Source organism: Eschrichtius robustus, chromosome 18 (assembly GCF_028021215.1).
Source record: "Eschrichtius robustus isolate mEscRob2 chromosome 18, mEscRob2.pri, whole genome shotgun sequence".
NCBI lineage: Eukaryota > Metazoa > Chordata > Mammalia > Artiodactyla > Eschrichtiidae > Eschrichtius > Eschrichtius robustus.
Genome location: NC_090841.1, coordinates 70,738,920 through 70,761,834, shown reverse-complemented (window position 1 = coordinate 70,761,834; position 22,915 = coordinate 70,738,920). Strand labels below are relative to the sequence as shown.

Here is a 22,915-nt window from a genome sequence, read left to right as displayed (position 1 = left end):
TTGTGCAATTACTGATGTGCAATTTACTGGAAGTGTAACTGATTCACACTTTCCCACGGCACTCAGGTGTTCCCAGTCCTTACCATCTGCTTTCTTGATGTCCTGGAAAGAAGGTTCTGTGACCTCGGTTCTGCAGCTTCCACAGTTACTCAACATGTCCCTCCTCAAGGAGTTGGCCAGTTCTCCAAAGCCACATCATCCAAGGCAGAGGAGTCATGGTGGTGATGGCCACTGAGAGGGGACCCTGTGGCAGGGCCCTGGCTCAGCGGCAGAACCATGGGATGGATTCTGAGTCCCCAGCTCCTTCCACCCGAGCACTGCTGAAGCAGGAAACAGGGAACTCTCCACAGTGCGGCTAACCCAGCCCCACCTGCTTAGTTTACTGCCATACATGAGACAGTCCCAGTCAACATGCTGCAACACGGTTATTTCTTAACTCTAGGAAATCCAAATTAAGACAATGTAATCATAAAGAAGAAGAATCGCTAGTCATTGTTAATGTACAGATCATAAAAACTGACTTTTTAAAAAAATAAAAAATACTGTATTTTGAAAAACAGGTAAAAAATATGAAATTCTTAATGGCAATGCAGTAAGGCTCATATTAACTACTATACTTACATAATTTATCTGGCTAGATCTGCATGATTAAAATTTCTGTTACTGCCTAATAGTGAAAAATTTTAGTTTTGTTACAAAGCCCAGGAGACTGGAATTTCATTTAGCTCTAAACTCAGAAAGTATTACATTAGCAAAAATCAGTAAAATCTGACATAATAGTATAAATCATTAAAAACACCGTTGGTAAATGGATTTGTATTTACAGAATCTCCATGAATATGCAATGAAGACGTTTTTACAATATTTATTAAGATAAGAATTTTATAAATTGAAAGACTCAGAGGCACATAGTTTAAAAGGCCAATACCATGGGAATAATGACGTCAACACAGAAAAGAAGATATGAACAGTTACAACCAAGACAAGATTTTTTTAAAAGCCACATCCCCCCAATACACATCATACGAATTATCCTTCAAAATTACCATGATAAAAAGTTACTTCCTTCAAAGAAAAATAATTCTTTCCACCTACCAAGCCTAGAAAATCCTATTTACAATGAACTGTCCTGTATTTCGTCAGTATTGTTTAATATGGCCTCTTCTACTTTGTCATTAGAGTACTGAAAATTTTATAGCTATTATATTTACAAATGCACATAATATTTAAATTTGCTCTTCACTGAGAACAACTGAAAATATACTTAATCAAATCACAATACAAATGTTTTAGTGTTGATAATACATTCTGTGGAGACAGGTGTATGGGGAGAGGTGTATTTAGAATTATGTTGTTTCTGAAGGATTACTAGGCCAATAAGTCTGATAAAACTCAAGGTAGTCACAAAAACAGGTCTTTGTTGATGAAGAATTTAATTTATTTCTGTTTTAACTGGACACACGGGGCTTCTTCAGTCAACCTTCACCACACTGTATATTTTGGTAACAAACCAAAAGCATGCAAAGAAGCCAATTGTTCCTATAAAAGAAAAAACAAAAATAAATCCCTTTTCAAAGGCAGCTTCATGATTTACACAAAAATACAGGCTTAAAATGATTGGTTCCTTAAAAAAAAGCCACAAAACTATAAATCATTACTTAACAGGAATATACCATAGATCCGTGAACTTTTTTGAAAGATACAGAATTCAAATCAAATTTCTTTCAGAAACTGATAGAAAAAACTTTTTATGCTATACGATTACTGAACGCTTTCTGTAATATATTCTTTTTCTTATTACATGGAAAAGGCTAAAATTGAAGATGAAAAGGATGCCAATTTTTCTTTTCTATTTAAGAATATTTTCATTTTTTTTCCCCACGTCTTTTTTGGGAGTATAATCGCTTTACAATGTTGCTGTATGACAAAGTGAATCAGCTATATGTATACATATATCCCCATATCCCCTCCCTCTTGCACCTCCCTCTCACCCTTCCTTAAAAAACTAAAAACAGAACTACCTTACGACCCAGCGCAGCAATACCACTACTGGGCATATACCCTGCGAAAACCATAATTCAAAAAGAGACATGTACCACAATGTTCATTGCAGCACTATTTACAATAGCCAGGACATGGAAGCTGCCTAAATGCCCATCGACAGATGAATGGATAAAGCAGATGTGGTACATATACAATGGAATATTACTCAGCCATAAAAAAGAAATGAAATTGAGTTATTTGTAGTGAGGGGGATGGACCTAGAGTCTGTCATACAGAGTGAAGTAAGTCAGAAAGAATATTTTCTTAACACAAAACGGAAAACTGCCATTTTAATTAATTCAACATATGATATGAATGGCTTAAATATCAGAATATCAGATTCACAGAGTAATTAAATGGGGATATTTTCTAAGTACAGTTAGCGGGAATGATCAGTTTTCAAAGAATTACAATAAAATAACTCAAAAAGATTTTACAAAGTGTTGAAAGTGATATGATTAGAATAGTAACAAAGGCACACCCCCTCTGAAATGAGAGGTGGTGTGGTACTGGAGGACAGAGCAGCTCTGTCACGAGCTGTGTGTATCATCTTTGGATTAGACACCTGGAATCTCCAAGCCCATTTCTTTATCTTATTTAAGAGGGATAATTTTATCTGCCCTATCTCCATAGACTGTTATGTAGAGTAAATGAGATGATTCATGAAAAAATACACGCCTTAATTTTCAGGTATTTTCGTCCCTCTACATGCCAAAAAATCTGAATGCTAGACAGGTGACAAAAATGAGGCTCCAAGGAGTTACGTAACTGTCTAATGGCCTGTGGCTGGTAAGAAAGGCCAGAATTCAAATTCACTTTTTCTGACTTCAAGTGTAGCATTCTTATAAACTATACCATGCTTAGATTTACTAAACATAAATTCAGAGACTCCGTTTTAAGAGAATATATTCTAAATTGTGAAACTAACACATTTTTAAAGCTGAGGCATAGCTTTTTTCCCAAGATTACCCCCTGAGAAATAGTCACTAGGTAGGGGTGCAGAAGAATACAGAAGGAGATACATACATGCCCCTTGTGGAAGTTTTACCTTTAAAGTTCCAACAGTTTTCACCATTGTTTTAAATGTAATATAAACAGAAAGTATTAAAGTAGATTTTCTAAGTCAAGAGACTATACATGGGCCATTACTACAGAAGTTATGAATGTTATTATTCTCACATCATACATGTACCGAGTACCTACTCTGTGCATGTCATGCACACTGCGTGTGTTTTGGAGGACACACAAATACACCTTTTGGATATTCAAAGGGTCATTATTAAGACTTGGGAAGAGGTTGGGGTTAATTTCGGAAAAGTAATGGTGAAAACATAAATATATTTAAACAATCTTATGGTTAGCAAGAACTTCAAGATAATAAAAGGTTATTTTAAGATGAGAAAAAACATTTTATCATCATTCTAGCAACCCTAAGAAAGTTAAGTTTATTTTGTTCTTAACAAAATACTTCTAGTATTTTATTTTGTTCTTAACATTGAATAGATATAGTATACATACTAAAAGTGGCATCTTTCCTTATGTGACAGAACAATTATTTTGTCTTGTATAATAGATTGACTTAAATAAAAGCTGTCAGTTCAGAGTCCTGAAATAAATACGGATATCCCCACTTCAGAAAAATTCAAGACACTGAAAGGGCTCAGCACTCCTATGTAGAGAACCTTTTCCACAAAGTGAAATACACTGAAAGTTACTGGCTTAACTGGTTGATTCAATTTGATGTGGCTCCAGAATTTAGATTACAAAATTTGTTTTACTCTAAATAAGTAAAAATATGACACTTTAAAAATCAAGAACAATAAAGTTCAGGTGATGGTTAAATTATCATTGTAACATATGCCTGGAAAAACAACAAGACATTCACCAAGATCATTATTTTTTGTGTGTAACAAGGAATAAATTACTCTATATATGCATGCATGGACACAGATACAGATGCACAAAAACAGTAATCCTTGTTTCACAGGCTATGACTGTTTTACAGACATTTATTAAGACTTATGGCTATGGACCTAAATCTATCACATAGCATTCAAGATATGCACCCCCCAACTTCTACCCCACTATGTCTGACCAATGAATGACCTGCAGTACAGAATTGATGTAAGTGCCTAAAGCTTGTTACATACTGACATAGCAACAGGGGCACTTCAAAACTCTACCTAATTTTCTTAAATGTTAACAGATGAGTAAAAAATAGAAAAGTTCTAATTTTTTAGAAAGTTTTTTTCTGGGACTTCCCTGGAGGTCCAGTGGTTAAGACTCCGTGCTTCCAATGCAGGGGGCACGGGTTTGATCCCTGGTCGGGGAACTAAGATCCCACATGCCGTGCAGCCAAAAATAAATAAAAACTTAAAAAAAAAATTTTTTTTTAAAGTTTTTTTCTTTTCGACTCCTATATTTCCTGACATAGCATGCAACACAATCTTAGATAAAATTTTACATGTACATTTTTTATGACAAAGAAAGGTCCCCCCAGTCTTTGTTTTTTTTTTTTTTTTTTGGTGTAGTCCTTCCACAAATGCTGACCAAGCACCCACAGGGCTCTGAGATACAGAAAACTTATCTAGGTGGACAGAGAAGATATACACATAGAAATACCAATATAAAGCACGCTGTATCCCATTAGGTACTTGGATTTTAAAGTGGAGATATAAACCTGTAGTTTAAAACTTCTAGAATAAGGGATGTCCTATGATTATCTTTTCTTGATATCATTTATTCTCAATCTCATCTTGACTTCACCGCCTCAATTTCTACTTACTCCTAAACTTAGGTAGTTAGAGCTTTTTATGCTATTTCTGAAATGAGCAGAAGCAAGACTGTTCCATTAAGAGATTAACAGGGGGGACTTCCCTGGTGGCGCAGTGGTTGAGAATCTGCCTGCCAATGCAGGGGACACGGGTTCGAGCCCTGGTCTGGGAGGATCCCGCATGCCGCGGAGCAACTAGGCCCGTGAGCCACGGTTACTGAGCCTGCGCTCCGCAACAAGAGAGGCCGCGATAGTGAGAGGCCCGCGCGCCGCGATGAAGAGCGGCCCCCACTTGCCGCAACTAGAGAAAGCCCTCGCACAGAAACGAAGACCCAACACAGCCATAAATAAATAAATAAAATTAAAAAAAAAAAAAAAAAAAGAGATTAACAGGGGAAAACCTTGAGAACTACTGGTTGAGATGCCCCTGTACTTGCAGCACAACAATGGACCCCGTTTAGTCTCCTCCCCTTAGGTTCTGTTTTCTCACCTTCGGTTTACTGATATTCACCTCACAGGGAGGCAGACCAAACTATGCTTAGCTGCGCTCAAAACTAAATACAGGAGCACTGAGTAGCACAAGCTTTCATGTAATTGTAATGTGCCTAAGAGCTTGTAATTTGGATGCAAGTTAAAATAATTATAATCTGCCTAAAAACTTATTAACTAAAAATAACTCGTTCTAATTCTTACCTGTAAAAAGAAAGAAGATCAAAACCATTATCATGGTATAACCAAAGTACAGAATTGTACTTGCTGTTCCTGTGATTTGCAGTTTTGAAAAGAAGTAGTGTATTGCATATATTAAGAAATAAACTGCAGTAAAGCCACTGGTAAGGAATGAACGCCATTGCCAATGATAATCCTGGGTAGAAAAGAAAAAAATGAAAGATCAAGAATTACTTTCCAATTAATAGATAACGTGCAGTAGAATAAAGTTATAAAGCAAACACAGCTAAGTGAAATAGCGCCCCAAGCCTAATTTTTGCTATTGGTTCCAGTCTCTTTCTCACACTGAACTTTGCCAATTTCCCTCCTCACTAAAGGTGCTGAGAAGCACCCTCTAGCTTTGATGGAACTACTTAAAGACTGGCTAAAAACGTGTAGAAAAATCTTAAACAGTTTATGAATAATGAAGCATTAGGCTATATTTTAAAATGTATGTTTCCCAAAAAGAAAAGAAATATACGAAGAGCTTAGTTACATAATTCAAAATTAGTATTACTTATAGTCTAGTCATCTCTATGTTAGGAAGAAGATTATCCTCAAAAAAAAAAAAAAACCTGGTTGAAACCCATTTTTAGTTATTACTAACAATTTATATAAGGTAGGTTTTTAAATACAGCTTCTCTTACTTTTACATAAAGTGGCTTACAGCTTAGCAGGAGATCTTCTAAAAGATACTTCACTATCTTACCCTTTGGAATATGTAAAAAATACATATATATTTCAAAAGCACACCAAGATTAGCAAATCCTAAAGAATCCACACACGAACACTACTACAACTAATAAATGAATTCAGCAAAGTTGCAGGGTACAAGATCAACATGAAAATCAGTGTTTTCATATACTGACAATGAACGATCCAGAAAAGGAAGTTTAAACAATTATTCCATTTACAGCAGCATCCAAAAGAAAAAAATACCTAGGAATAAATTTAACCAAGGAGGTGAAAGATTTGTACACTGAAAACTACAAAACACTGCTAAAAAAAAATTAAAGATGATTTAAATAAATGGAAAGCCATCTGTTTTCACGGATTAGAATACTTAATATTGTTAAGATGGCAACACTCTCCAAAGCAACCTACAGATTCAATGAAATCCCTATCAAAATTCCAACAACCTTCTTAGCAAAAATGAAAAAGCCAATTCTCAGAGTCATATGAAATTGCAAAGGGCCCTAAAGAGCCAACATAATCTTCAAAAAGAAGAACAAGGTTGGAAGACTTACCCTTCCCAATTTCAAAACTTAATACGAAGCCATGGTAATCAAAACAGTGTGGTGTTGGCATAAAAACAGCATATATACCACTGGAACAGAATTGAGACTCCAGAAATAAACCCACACATCTATGGGCCAATGTGTTTTCAACAAGGTTGCCAAGGCCATTTAATGAGGAAAGAATAATTTCTTCAACAAAAGGTGCTGGGAAAACTGGATAGCCACATGCAAAAGAATGAAGTTGGACCCCTAACTAATACCACATACAAAAATTAATTCAAAATGGATCAATGACCTAAAACTATACACTTGGAAGAAAACATGGGGGTAAATCTTCATGACCTTGGATTTAAGCAATGAATTCTTAGAAACAAAAGAAAAAAATAGATAAATCAGACCCTCAAAATTAAAAGTTTGGTGCAAAAGACATCATGAAGAAAGTGAAAAGACAGCCTACAGAATGGGAGAAAAAATTTACAAATCATATATCTGATAAAGGTCTAGTATCCAGAATATAGAAAGAACTCTAACAATTAAACAAAAAGATAAACAACCCAACTTACAAATGGGCAAAGGAATTAGACATTTCACCAAACAAGATACCCAAGAAAATATGCTCATCATCATTAGTCATTGGGGAAATGAAAATCAAAACCACAATGAGATACCACTTCACACCTTCTAGGATGGCTACAATTTAAAAACCCAGAAAATAGCAGGTATTGGCAAGGATGTAGAGAAACTGGAACACTTGTGCATTGCTAGTAGGAATGTAAAATGGTGCAGCCACTGTGGAAAAAAACAGTTTGATGGTTCCTCAAAAAGTTAAACAAAGAATTACCATATGACTCAGCAATACCACTCCAACATATATACCCCAAAGAACTGGAAACAGGTACCCAAATAAATATTTGTACACGAATGTTCATAGCAGCACTATTCACAATAACCAAAAGGTGGAAACAAGCCTAATGTCCATCAATGAATGAATGAATAAACAAACTGGAGTACATCTATCTATGCAATGGAATATTACTCGGCTATAAAAAGGAATGAAGCACTGATTCATGCTACAGTGTGATGAACCTTAAAACATTCTGCTAAGTGAAGGAAGGCAGACACAAAAGGTCACACATAATGTATGATTCCATTTACATGAAATACCCAGAACAGATAACTCTGCAGAGACAGAAGCAGATTGGTGGTTGCCAGGGTCTGAAGGGGAGAGAAGAACGGGAAGTAACTACTTAATGGGTACGGGATTTTATTTAGGGTTGATGAAAATATTTTGAGACAGAGACAGTGGGTGCACAACACTGTATATGTAGTAAGTGCCACTGAATTGTTCACTTTAAAATGGTTGATTTCATGTTATGTGAACTTAATCTCAATTTTTAAAAAAGCGTCTCAAGTTTAACAAAGTCAGATTTTATCTCCCGTATAGAAAACAACTATGAAAGAATGATTTAACACAATCTAAATCTTTAGAAGTGACCTAAGGACACCAACACACATCACCATGCTGCCAAGTATATAACTCATAACAATGTAATCTCTGAAATGTTTTAATAAATTTTTCCACTTAAAATGTTTATTTTCACTAAATTTTCAGTCTACAAGTGTCTGTATCACAAAAAAAGAATATTAATTTTAAAGTCAGACAGTTAAAGAATAAAAATTCAGCAAAATGTGTTATTCTCAGGAAATTAACATTTTAAAGTTAAGCTCTAAATAAATAAATATACTGAATTAGGATACTATCTTAATTCAATCTTAAAGAAGGCTACATTCGATTTAGGAATACAGGTCAATTTCTACCTTAATAACACATATTTACAGAAATTACTTCAATTACTGTTAAGTCCCCTACATATGAACCTTCAAGTTGAGAACTTTCAAAGATGCGAACGTGCATCTGGTTCCAGCAAGGAACCAGCACCTGTGCCATCAGCGTCAGGCGTGAGTGAAACTGCAGCTTGCCCTCCGTCTCCTACTGCTGACGATCCTTCGGCTCTACCACCTCCCACCTCCTCTCCCTCCTCCAGTCAGTAACTCTTCTTGCCTGTTCATTCCATGCCAGCCCCTGTATGCCAGCTGTTGTACTGTACTAGTGTACTTTTCAAGGTACTGTACTGTAAGATTAAAAATGTTTTCTTTTTTTGTGTGTTTGTTTTTTTATGTATTATTTGTGTGAAAAGTATTATAAACCCATTACAGTACAGTACTATACAGCCGACTGTGTTAGTTGGGTACCTAGGCTAACTTTGTTGGACTTATGAGCAAACTGGACTTATGAACGCGCTCTTGAAACACAACTCGTTCGTATGTAGGGGTCTTACTGTAATAGTATTCAAAGTGGCCTTATGCCAAAATTATAAATACTGTCCACAAATTAACGTAATTGAATATTGCTAATACATACCTCTGCACATAGGTGGAAATAGCAAAGAAGTATAGTTGCTTCAGAACAGGTAATAACCAAAATGATAAACACCAGGAACAGGAAGCCAAACATGTAATACATCTGGTGTGACCTATAATCAAACATATCAAGATGAAGCTATAAATATTTCCTCTTTGACACAGAAAATGACAAAATCTTCTTCTCATTTTTCTTGAACTGAAAATGTTTGCTTTTTCTCCCAACTAATCAAAGACAAATTCTCATAGATTTAGACAGTGATGGGGCGGGGATGGGGCAGGGGGAGGAAGGATGCAGCAGTGCTATTGGACTCTGCCTTCCTGTTCAGGGAGAACCTGAAACTCTTATTTATTCAAATATGCTTAGCCCATCTGTCTACTGGTGAGTCAGACAAATTTGATAAAATTAATGTGAAGACAGAGCCAAACTAAGAAAAGGTTACATTTGGTACATATTGTTTTCTATCATATATGATAAAAATCAGTTGAATTTGGAAAAAACACTAACAGTCAGGAATGAAAGACAAGTTCTAATCACTAAAAAGCTCCAATTTAGTTCTAACAATGCTACCTGGGACCTTGGTACTTTCTGTAACATATGTCAATGCGATCAAATAAGGATCATAATATACTGCAATGTACACACCCTAACAGTGAGGCTCAAAATTGCCACTACGTGCTTTCCCATTCAAACAAGAAATCAGAGAGTGAAGGGATCTTGGGATAAGAAACGACTTTGTAATTTTTTTTTCCCCCCTTTGGCTGTGCCATGCGGCTTGTGGGATCTTAGTTCCCTGGGCCCTCAGCAGTGAAAGTGCAGAGTCCTAACCACTGGACCACCAGGGAATGCCCAAGAAACGACTTTGAAGGCTGTCTAGCTCAACCCTTTCTCCAATATGCTGGCTTGAATCCCCTCTATCAAGAGCTCAGAGTATCTTCTCTGAAGCACTACATACAGATGACTTACTAAAGAGCACAGGTTTGGAGAGATTTAGGTTAATTTTCTGTCATACAGAAAATGTAGCTGTGTGACACAGGCAAATTACTTAACCTCCAGAATCTCATTTTCACCTCTGTAAAATGGCATAATACCCACCTTACAGAGGTCTGAGAATTAAGTAAGAGTAAGAAATAATAAGCCCTTGATTAATAATAACTTATCACAATTATTCTTTCTCACACTGAAAAGATAAAATAACCTTTTGTCTCTTAAGATTTCCGATAATTGGAGAATGGCTTACATTTATAAGGTATAAATAGTAATCCATATAAACAAAAAGAGAAAGCTAGTACTACATATAATGGGAATGGGAATAAGAGGACTTGACTTAGTCCTTAGCTTACCAAATACTATTCAGAATGAAGAAAAGCTGTATAAAGATGCACCCAAAGGGCAAAATCCCTCCCATGATAATACCAGGTAACGGCTTTGTGTAGAAGGACTGTTCAGGAATTTGACGTGGAATCTGATTGGTTCGAACTGGGTGTTCAATGGCCTTCAGAAAAAAACAAAAGAAAGGATTCATAATTATATATCTATAATCTAGTACAGAGAGGAAAAAATTCTTCTCTGTACTAGATTATTTGCCTGCTTTTTCTCAGCTTCCATGCTGACACAAATGGCGATACAAGTCTACCTGAGTCATCCAAGTGACATTTGTATTTAGAAGCAACAAACCAGACACCACCAGGTACAATATTCAGTCTGTCTTCTGGAACAAGCCACCACTGTTTCCAGCAGTGATCCAATGACTAATGGCTTTAGACAAAGTAAGAAACACACAGGAGGAGATAATATAGTACTCAGAAAATAGTACTTAATAAAAAGGTAGAGTTAGGTTTTTCCTTTTAATTACATACTTGCTGTAAGAAATCAGCTGGTTCTGAAACTGTGGTCAATGTATTTTTTTTGGAGATGGACAATGTCATCTTTATTAAAATTGCTCAACTTTACTAAGACTTAAGAACACGAAGAAGATAATGAATGGCTCTATGAAGCTTTATAATCCTAAGTTATTGGTGATGTTCTCAATTATTCTCCCTTTCGTAACACATTATATGGTAGTATAAAAACAAATGGAACCTAAAGTACCTAAACAGTTACATAAGAGGAAAAAAGAGTACATATGTAGAAATTCATTTTCTTGCAAAAAAGTTCAAAAACATACTTCTATAGTTTTTGTGATGACATACCAAAATTTAAAACTTGATATTCTCATTGAGATTATACTCCTGTGGACTAGATTATTTTACATGTAGGTGTATGTGTATATAGGCAGAGAACCACTAAATCGTTCTTCAATTTTTATATTTTTAGAATTTTAAGTACTTATTTAATCTACGTAATTAAAAAAAATTTCAAACCGTATCAGTTTACTACTTATGCTATATAGATTTTAAGTCTTAAGTTAAACAAAATGCCAAAGAACTGAAAAATCTTTCAGTAGCCTGGCATGGTAGGTGCAGTGGAGACTCTGAAGTCTCTTAAAAGTCAAGGTAGATAAAGTTTCTTCCAGGGTTTTTTCAGGTCCCCTCACAAAGTGTACTACACTACGTAATTTCTCTTAACCTTGTGGAGATACTTTCAGAGGAGAGCAAAGATAGTGAAGTGGAGTTAGAGGAGGACACTGAAGAATTCTCATTTTCCTCTTAGCCTGAGGGTAGAAAGGGGGCAGCAGAGGTGGAGACTGAAAGACTGAGGAACTGAGACTTGATTATATTATTTCTTAAAATCAAATATTAGCAGGTAAGCATATAAAATTTATTCCAAAGCTACATATTAAAAAAATTGCTACTCTTACTGTATAGTCACTTTTGTTACAGCTTCACTTCTTAACCCATACTCAGTTTTACCCAGTTTACTTAGTTAAGTAATATAGATTAGAAACACTTATGGCTAAGAAAAAAATGCATGTACTTTTTAGATTAAAAAAAGTAATAATTTATTTTTAAATATATTCAAATTTTTCATTAGTTTAAATTAGCATTTCACTTCCTATTAATCCATTTTAGTTTCCATTTCCATTTACTTACAAAACTTTGAAATCTAAGTTTACATCCATAACCTCTCTCTACCACACTCTTCTGAGTACTATTTTAAGAATGACTGCAATCAAACTAGGAAGTCATCAATTTTCTATGAAATCCAGATCCCACAGGACTAGTTTGTATCTTTTAGATACCTATGTCTTTTAAGGTGGCATATGCTAATTTCCACAGTTGAGATTCATTTGAATACGTTAACACCTATAAACTTACATTCTTCTTAAAACCAAAGTATGCACCAATAAATGTTAGAGGCACAGATATGCAGAACCAAAGAGCCAATATGGCAACCAACGTCCCAAAAGGAATAGCTGCTGAAGATCCTTCTCCCCAGAGAATCAGATTCATTATAAAGAAGTCAGCAAACACAATCCTGAAAGACACAATAGGTTTTTGGGTAAAACCTGAGGTGGAAGCAAAATGATATAGTAGCAATCATATGTAGTTAATATCATGATTTCTGTGTTACACACAAGGAAAGTGGAACTGCTGAGTCAAAGGGTATGTGAATTTAAAACTTTAGTAGAAACTGCCAAATTGCTCTTCAGATTGGTTTTGCCTGGCTTGAACTCCTATCAGCAGCTTATGAAATTTACCTCTTTCCATATTTTCATCATGCTTGGGATTGTTAACTTTGTTGTTTTAATTTGCATTTCCTATTGACAACTGCAGCTGAGCATCCTTGTGTCTGTTGGCTTTCTAGGTTTTACCTTTGGTGACTTGCTGGTTATATTCACTGCTCATTTTTCATTTGGGTCGCAGGGCTTTTTGCAAAGTCACATATGTGAGTTATTTATGTACTCCAGCAAATAACTCCTTGTTAAATACCTTTCTCCTAGTTTATGACTTTTAAGAACCCAAACATATGAATGTGTGTACTTCGTCCCTTTCAGTCATTCTTCTATGAGTACATTTTTAAAACATGGCTGTAATAATACTATAATCACTTCTGTATACCCCCCCGCCACACACAGTTTTTAATGTTATCAAAGTGATCAATTTTTTCCTTTACCTTCTGTGTAACTTAAGAAAGCCTTTCCTAACCCGGGCTCGTAAAAATACTCTTCTAAATTTTTGTCTAACTGTTACACCCGTTATATTTAGGTTTTAATCCACCTGGAACTGATTTCATGTGTGTGAGGTAAGAAGAGAATTTTTCTCCCTTCATGTGGACAATCAATTGTCCCAGCATCATTTTACATTGTTCCTCTGGTTGGTGATGCCACGTCTAGCATGCTTCTGTGTATACATGGTCTACTTCTGTGTTCTCTGTCCTGGCAGCCATAGGACCTCTCCAAATGCCTTTGCAATACTTGGTCTTCTCATCAGGTAACATGGTGAATTTGTATGTATCTCTAACAAGCTTTGTAGACTTGTCCTATGGACTGTCCCTATTTTGAGAAGTTACTTCAGGTGTTGCAAAGTTTTTCTGTTGCTAATACTCCTGTGAATACAGTCTTTTCCCCATACAACTACCACTTCCATTAAGATGTTTCACTTGCTACTGGTGGTATTCATAATCTTGAAATATTAGCTGATATCTAGCCATTCTGCCAAACTCTTTTACTAATTCTACAAGTTTATAGCTCAAATTTATGTTCTCTGTATACAAATTATGTCACCAATAAGTAATAATATAATCTCCACCTTTCTTTTTGTTTCATGTCTTAATGTAACTAGAACTTAAATAACTGAAGCCCTAAAAGTGATTTATGAAAATGTCTCTAGTGTTTCATCATTAAATGATGTTGGTTTTGAATTAGAGATGAGATTTTTACTAATAGAAGGGAGCACTTCTCTCTCCATTAAATTCTTTTTTAATCTGGAAACAATCTTTAATATTATCAAATGCCATTTTGCTGTGCCTACAGCAATAATTATATGCAGGTGCTTATTTATAAAAAAAATTTTATGAATTGATTTCATATTATCAAATGATCCTTCTTTTCCTAGATGATCACCAATTCCCTGTGCCCTGGGGACTTGGGTTCTTGGCTCTTCTCCTTCTCTCTACTTACCTCATCATCTCCTGGTGAACACCTGTTTTTAAGGGTGGGATGAAGATGATAAATCAGAGAAGGTTTGATCAGAGATGTAAAAAACTAGCATAGGATAATTTCTGTGAAGGCAAAAAAGGAAGGAGTTTCAAGGAAAAGGTATTCCAATGTTACACAATGTAAAGAGGTAAAGACAGGAAAAATGGTTTCTAAATTTGAAAATGGGAACATCTTTGGTAACCTTAGACAGAAGTTCACTAAAGTGATGCGGGAAAAAGATTATGTGGGTTTACAATGTAAATATATGCTAAAAAAATCAGAGTAAGGCAGTATAAACTATTTCTTCAAGGCATTTTGTTGAAAATTGAAAAGAAATAAAGACAGTAGACTAGAAGATGCTTATAGGAAGCTCTTTTTAGAATATGGGAAACGTAAGCATATTTGTAGGAAGAGATGAAACACATGACCAGAACACAGAGAAAGCGAGAAATGGATTATGTCAGAGATTGGGGGGATGTTTGAAAGGCAAGATTCCAAAGGAAATTGTGGCTGACAGTCTTGGTAAGGAGGGGCACTTCTTCAACTGTCAGCAGAGGTAAAGAAGACAAAGGATATGGCTTGAGGAAAGCATAAAAATCTGAATAGAACATGAATGGCTGAGAGGCATGTGAATCTTCAATGGAGGTGAAAAGCTGAGACTATTTAACCCAATCATGTATAAAAATGCCAGCTATTCTTTCATTTCTGGCCTGCAAATGGAACAGTCTTGGCTTCAAGATTTAACCCTTGGCCTACTTTATTGCTGCTGATTATTCAGAGGTCAGTTCTTGCCCTCCATTAATCTGTGAGCCGGGGATAAACTGGGTTCTATTTCTAGGACCAGACACACATCAGATACTTGATATCAGAAGCTATCTTCCAAAGCACCACAGATGTTCTGTTTTTTTATGTTGGTGGTTGTTTTTTTCATTTTTGGTATATGTTACTCTAATCTAATTAATGGAATATGCTTAAAAGTAGCTATACTTATGATAAAAATCCGCAAATGTATGCCTGCCTGAACGATCTTCAGGTGAGGATTCATTTCTGTGATTAGGTCAAAAACTTTATATGCAGCCTTACATGACAATATGCCAGACTAAGAAACAGACTTTTAAGAAAAGGAATATAAAAATTTCTCATGTCTAAAGGTAACCTTTCCAGATAAGACATGTAGTTGCCATTCTGCAAATGTTTATTAAATATTCACTTTTTAAAAATTAAATTCATTTTCTTGGGTACATAGAGACAGAAAAAGATTAGACTTACAGGACAGAAATTCTGGGAACTAAAATATGACTATGTCAAGCAAGTTATTATTGAAAAATTCACTTACCCAGGACAAAGAAATGATGTTAATAAAACGTTTGTTTTCCACTTCTCACCTCCAAAGGCTGTAGAAGAAAACAAAAGTGGCATTAACATAAAGACTTTTCTTCAAAGCAAACCAAATATCCATACCTCAGGTCTCATATTGGACAAATTAACAGACAGCACTGGGTGCCTATTCCTAGAAAATGACACTAGCAAATGTCCTAATACTCCCTAATCAAATGATCCAAATCAGAGATGCATATCACAGGACTGCCCTGGATAAGTCCCGCTCTAAAGATTGTTTCAGCATAAAATAAATCTAGTGTCAAAGGAAAGTCATCCAAACCAGTTTTTCTTTTCTAATCTTTCTTTTAAACTTCAAAACAAAACAAACCCTTAAATTCTAACCCAGTTTTAATGAATGGGACTAGATGGAAAAAGGGTGCACTGCAGATTCTCGTTTATCCTGAGGTCAGTTTCAGAATTCGTTATAAAACTAGGAACCCTCAAGCCTGACATGCAACACACTTCAATGCCCATAGTAGGTCTGAGTCTCCAGGATGCCTCCAGCACTGTAGTTTCAGGTAGGCCGTGGGTGGCGGTGGGGAAACCAGTGTGTAGGATCAGGTGACCAAGAAGAGTAGACGGGTTACGGCCACTCGACAGAACAAATTTACTTACAAACTTTTTACTCTCCTTTGCCCCTCTCTAATTTTTTTCCCCACTTTATTTTATTTTTTTATAAATTTATTTATTTTTTATTTTATTTATTTTTGGCTGCGTTGGGTCTTCGTTGCTGCGCGCGGGGGCTACTCTTCGTTGCGGTGTGCGGGCTACTCATTGCGGTGGCGTCTCTTGTTGCAGAGCACGGGCTCTAGGCGCGTGGGCTTCAGCAGTTGTGGATCGCGGGCTCCAGAGCGCAGGCTCAGTAGTTGTGGCGCACGGGCTTAGCTGCTCCGCGGCATGTGGGATCTTCCTGGGCTAGGGCTTGAACCCATGTCCCCTGAATTGGCAGGCAGATTCGTAACCACTGCGCCACCAGGGAAGCCCTCCCTACTTTAAAAAAACAGTTAAAAACTTAAGTCTCCAGACTAAACAAAAAAAATGAAAATACTCCTCTGCTCCTAGTTTAAAAGTTGGAGATAAAACTAGCTGAGATCTGAAAATTGCTTTGATTTTTAAAAAAAGTTTTAACAATTTATAAGCAAGTTTAAGTACCTCTTGCCCTAAAAGAAAACAACAAATTATATATATATGATTTGAATTCACAGCATTACTGATAGGCTATTGTGAAATTATGAATTTTGGGTTTAATACAACTCTACTCAAAATCCTAATATATTTTTTGAAACATTAAAAATGCTTCTGTAAAATGAAGCATGTTTTGACTAGGGCCACGTGACAGTGTGTCTCAGAATGTTCTGCCTGATTAACATCCTACTTCATCTGCAGCTAGGAGAAATGAAGGACGGAGAGAAGATGAAGGGGAGGCGTGTCTGTCGGGCAGAGAGTACGGATCAGAGCTCAAGCAGAGGGAACAGCATGTGGGAAGGCAGGTGCACAGGCTGACTGAGGAACTCAAAGAAACCCAGCGCACAGCAACAGTGAGAAAGGGGGAGCAGGCAGGGGTCCAAGCGTACCTCACATGTGTTAAAATACACCTGACCACCCTAATCCTATGTCTATTAGTAAAGAATGAAAGAAAAAAAGAACTCTGACAAAATTCACAGAAATTAAACACACTCAACACACACATACATGAATACAGAACTTCACATACTCTATGCATCTAGCAAAGTCTAATATTTCTATTTGGGGTTGAGTCTAGCCAACCACACCTTAAGGCCACCTGTGTAACCCTACCATGTTTTAGGGTTATTCCCTAAACCTTATGCCTATCAGAAGACCTTGGGCAACCCTAGCCCTGCGTCAGCATCTCCCTGGCATTTAAATTCACAGATTACCTATGGGACCGTCTCAACGGGACGACAGGATTCCTGAGCAGGACCCCGGCAAAGCTGCTTTCTAAGTCATCTAATCATATCCCCATCCTTACTCTGTGGCTCTGATCGTTTTTTTCACTGAACTTTATTTTACTTCTGGAAAGCAAGAATACAAGAGAATGCAACAAATCATGCTACAAAAGTAACTCACTTCAGGGCTCTTTAAAACAGTGAGATCTTAATTTACTTTAAGTACAGTTTACTTTTATAAATATTAAACTGATATAAGTACGACCTCTCTCATATAAGGTATTCCTGTATATACTACTTGTTGGTTTTTTTTTTTTTTTTTTTTTTAAAGTAGAGGGAAGGATTTTTAATTAATTAATTTTTTTATTTTTGGCTGTGTTGTGTCTTCGTTTCGTGAGAGGGCTTTCTCTAGTTGCGGCAGGCGGGGGCCACTCTTCATTGCGGTGCGCGGGCCTTTCACGATCGCGGCCTCTCTTGTTGCGGGGCACAGGCTCCAGACGCGCAGGCTCAGTAGTTGTGGCTCACGGGCCTAGCTGCTCCGCGGCATGTGGGATCTTCCCAGAACAGGGCTCGAACCCGTGTCCCCTGCATTAGCAGGCAGATTCTCAACCACTGCGCCACCAGGGAAGCCCCTACTTGTTGTTTTTTAAAACTTATTTATTTATTTTTGGCTGCACTGGGCCTTCATTGCTGCGCGCGGGCTTTCTCTACTTGCGGTGAGCAGGCTTCTCACCGCAGTGGCTTCTCTTGTTGCAGAGCACGGGCTCTAGGCGCACAGGGTCATTAGTTGTGGCGCACGGGCTTAGCTGCTCCGCAGCATGTGGGATCTTCCCGGACCAGGGCTCGAACCTGTGTCCCCTGCACTGGCAGGCGGATTCTTAACCACTGCACCACCAGGCGGATTCTTAACCACTGCACCACCAGGGAAGCCCTATACTACTTGTTTTAATGAATAAATCAGTGATACTCACTCGTACACTTTTTCCTTTATTAGTCTAAATATGTTTCTATGAATGTAGCAAATCTAAGTTGTTCAGCCAAACCTGTGATGTCAAAACTTAAGAAGGAGAGACGCGATGATGGATAAGCAGCACCCAAATTTGTTTAACCCACTGTTTAAGCATGTTTGAACGAGCAAATCTAGGGACAGTCATCCACTTCACAAGGTTCATTAAATAAGGATACACACCTATAACACATATTGTTTAAAGAGCATCAACTACCAGACACAAAGGCTCAGACAACTGATGTAGCAGGTTAGACTCCTGATCTGAACACCCAGCAGGGTGGCTTTTACTTACACTTATAGAACCTGGCAGCGACATAGCCTGCAGGAGTGCCCAGCAGCACCCATAAGACCACAGCACAAGTCATCAGTGCTCCTCTGTTGGCAGGTGACAAAAATCCCAGGCAAGCAAAAACTAAAAAATAAAGTTATGAACTTTATTATGGTTTCCTTTGAAGTGATAGAAGACCCCTCTCATTTTTTAAACAATAAACTAAATACAACTTCATGAAAATATGCTCTCTTACCAGGCAACCACACTGAAACTTAGTAATATTTAAGGCACTGTATCTATAGGATCACACATAAAGCAAGCTCCAATTTGGAAGTTTCCTGTCAGGGTCCATAAGACCCCACCTTTCCTGTTATCAGTGGAGGCTCGCTGGATGCTCATGAGTGCTTTCAGCTCTTCTGAGATTCAAGTACAGCTTTTAAAATTAACATCAATAAAAAATATTCCCACTATAAAATAGTCTCACTTTTTGTTCCTTGTAAAAACAATACTGAGTCCTCTGGGGTGAAAAAAACCTTGTAACATTAAAACATAAAGAGATAAGATAGAATCTAATCAAAGAACAAAACAGGGGAAAAAAGATTTCAGTACTGTTCGCTTTGTGAACACAAGTTACTGAAGGGCTTGGTCAATGACTTGGGAAATTCTGGTTCCTACCCTTATTCAGCTAGTTCGTTTTATTTGTTCTTCCCTATATAACCCTCCCAACTAATAAGAAAAGAAGTACTATCTTATATTTATAGCAATTCCTAGCTTTAAACTGCAAGTCAGAAGTTATGGTCTTCTCAGAAAGAAATCCAAGAACAGATGCAGGTGGCTTTCTAATCCCAGGAGCACCAAAGTTCCCAGTGTTTCCCCTGGGTGCACACAGCCAAGCACACACCATCGCACACCCTCTGACCAGCACCAACTGAAGAGGAGAAACTCACGATCGATGACAGGAAACCAGACAGGGTAACTTTAGACGGTCTACTGGAATTTCAGCTAAGGTGCACCCCCCACCCCCAATTCCTCCCAGGCCTGAGAAATGGATTGTTCTGAAGCAAAACAGTCCATATTCAAGCAGTTAAAGGGAAACAGTCCCTATCATTTTCTAACCTAGGCTCTCTGAAACGTTCCTTCCTTACAAGTTCACTTTCTAGCTGACCCCAACAAAGATCGGAGAGGGGCAGAAGGCAGCTCTCAATAAAATTTTAAAGCAGAATTTCACCCTCAAGCATCCATTCTGCTCTAACGCCACCTCAGCTCTCTGGGGATTCCATGCAATCGCCTGTGTCCAAACCTCTTTCATGACTCGTTTTCCCAACGTACCCTCTTCAGTGTAATATACTTACAAATGCTAGTCTCACCCATCACACCGGCATCTCCTTATGTAAGTTGTTAGTAGATAAATATGTTCTAGTTAGTCTTCAAACTGAGCTGAAAGGTGCAAATCGGTAAACCCCAAACTTATTCAGGTGCCAGACATCTGGCATTGATAATTCTCTTCCCAAACATTTATGTGGTTAATTGCATCATAAAAACTTAGAACAATTTTACTAACAGAAAATGATTATAGTATTAGGCATTTAATATGCAATCAAACATAAGAACAAATGTTTGCTAAAAAAATTATTGAAAGGTCAGTGGTTTCTGAATTCTTCTAGTAATATTCATGTGCTACTGTTCATCAGTAGCACGCAACAATAAAGGAAACAGGGGGAAATGAATGCATAATTCAGAAAATTCTTTTCATAAACATTTTTTTCTCTTGTAACTAGGAAAACTGAAAGACCATGGCATTAATATATTTCCAGAGAATAGTCTCAGAGCCACTCCTGCAGCTGGTGAATACCTCTAAGGGATTTCTATTTTTAAAAAAAGAGAAGAAAAAGATTGTCCTAATTGACAAAACCTTAATAAAATTTCTGAAGATCTTCAGGTGGCACAAGGAAGAGAGACTTTTTGTGTAGGAAGATCTTTCCTGAACATTGCTAGAGAAAGAAAGAGGTCTTGCTTCCTAAATCCTGCCAAGGTGGAAAGGTCTACAAAGAGCTTCCTGTCCCATCCCTTTCTTCTTTCTCTCTCAGTGGAAGCCAAGAAATCTTACGCTCTGGTGGGACAGGATAGTCAAACTGCGTGACCCTGCTGCCAGGTTGCCCAGACTCAGACCCAGATGGTCTTTGAGGATCTAGTCATCTGCAGCTGCAGTGCTCCCACAACAAAGGCCTGGCCTCTATGCAGCTGTGAGGGAGACATGAAGAGTCAACTTCTGGCACAGCTAACCTTGCCCCAGGTCACTTATGGCCAAAGCACACAGATTCTGAGAACCAAAAGGACTCTCAGAAACAACCGAGCCTAGCTACAACTTAGGAAAACTGGATTTCAAGTAATTATTTAGAGAAAGTAATTTCTAGTTTGTAATTTTCACGGAACACTTACACAGAGTCACGAAAGTCATAATTAAAATCTGTGTCCCTGATCCCAGGAAGACTGACAGCAGCATCCCTTTTCTTGGAGGACGGAATATATCACCATGAACTAGCTTCCAGCCAAATTCTTCCTGGGCATCCTCCTAGAAAGGGAATAAAGTCGTTTAAGTGCCATGTGGTATCACCAAGAAAACTAGACAGTTTGTTCACTGTTGAATATGCGGATATGGAAATTAAAAAAAAAAACCTTACAAATGTTAATATTTATTTCAGTTTTGAAGTATAAAGCTTGACTCATGGAGCTTTATAGCTTTCTTGAATTATTTTGAAAGGAATGTTGTGTGTTAAGGTCTATAAATATAGTTACTGAGAAACTTTAAGAAGAAATACAAAGATAATGTGATACCTAGTTCTAGCCTAATAAGTCAAGCTTTATGATCCAATTTGATGGCGATTTTAAGTCATACTCTATAGTCTTCTTCTTTTTTTTTTTTTCATAGTCTTCTTAACCTACACTTACTAATCTCCAAAACAAGCAAATGGTATTAGGTCTCATAGCTACTTTGCTTGTATAGTAGGCTTGGCTGTGAAAATATTAATAAGCTTGTGTCACCAGCCCAAACTGCTCCCCTATGTCCAGACACACATACACACCTGCCTAATCAACAGCTCCACTGGGTTGTTTAATGGACACCTTGAACAGAGTTATCCACAGTGGAACTGATTCTCTCTCCCCGCCTCTACCTGCTCTACCTGCACTCTCCCTCAGTAGATAAAAGCTCTATCCTTCCAGTTGCTCAATCCCCAAAACCTTAGAGTCATCCTTGATGCCTCCTTTTGTTTTTTTCACACTTCACATACAATCCTTTAACAATTCTTACAGTCCTAGCTCTAAAATATATCCACAGGATCCACCACTAGCCCCTGGTTCAAACCATCCCTTCTCACCTGGCTCTCACGGACTTCACTAAACTAGTCTCTGTTTCTGCCCTTGTCTCCATTCAGTTGATTCTCAATACAGAACCAGAAAGATCCTTTTAACTAATTGGGTGGTTCAGACCAGAAACGTGGGGTCATTCACTGGCTTCTCTCCCTCTTCCACCCTTTCCACAGTCAACTGGTCGATCAGAATTCCATCCCACCTCCTGAACACCCTCTGTATCTATCTGCCCACTTCCCTACTTCTTCCCTGCCACCATCCCCTATCTCTGCGAACTCTCTAACAGTCTCCTGACTGGTTTCTGTGCCTCCAATCTTGCCCGGCTCCAAACGATTCTCCACATAATGTTCAAAGTGATTTTCCTAAAACATGAATCTGGCCATGTCACTGCTGTTTAATATTCTTCAACAGCTTCTCAATGACCTTCAGAATGCACAGCTTAGAAGTCCTTCAAAATTTGGTCCCTGGTATTTTTTCAGCCTCCTCACTTAACATTTCATCCAGGGTACATCTGTATCCCTCCCCCAAATTCCCACTCAAATTTCTATCTTTGCGAGCGGTAGACAAAATTTAAAAAATAACATTCTAGTATTTCATAGTTTCACATTTTCATTTAGATCATTAATCATTTCAATATAAGCAATAAAGTTGGAATCTACCTTATTTTTTTCTAGATGGCCACCCCCCTAATCCAAAAGTATTCATCAAATCTATT

At 37.4% G+C, this 22,915-nt stretch overlaps 1 protein-coding gene across 1 annotated transcript in view; it reads right to left on the bottom strand.

The window, feature by feature from the left end:
* Nucleotides 1-849: 849 nt before the first annotated feature.
* TM9SF2 (transmembrane 9 superfamily member 2) overlaps nt 850-22,915 on the bottom strand; it is a 58,877-nt gene continuing 36,811 nt past the window's right edge. The window contains exons 10-17 of the mRNA XM_068526699.1: nt 21,271-21,403; nt 18,853-18,972; nt 15,601-15,658; nt 12,442-12,601; nt 10,528-10,679; nt 9,185-9,296; nt 5,510-5,681; nt 850-1,539 (exon numbers count right to left, since the gene is read on the bottom strand). Coding sequence (XP_068382800.1) covers nt 1,472-1,539; nt 5,510-5,681; nt 9,185-9,296; nt 10,528-10,679; nt 12,442-12,601; nt 15,601-15,658; nt 18,853-18,972; nt 21,271-21,403 — 975 coding nt within the window. The 3' untranslated portion in view covers nt 850-1,471. The remainder of the gene's footprint in view (nt 1,540-5,509; nt 5,682-9,184; nt 9,297-10,527; nt 10,680-12,441; nt 12,602-15,600; nt 15,659-18,852; nt 18,973-21,270; nt 21,404-22,915) is intronic.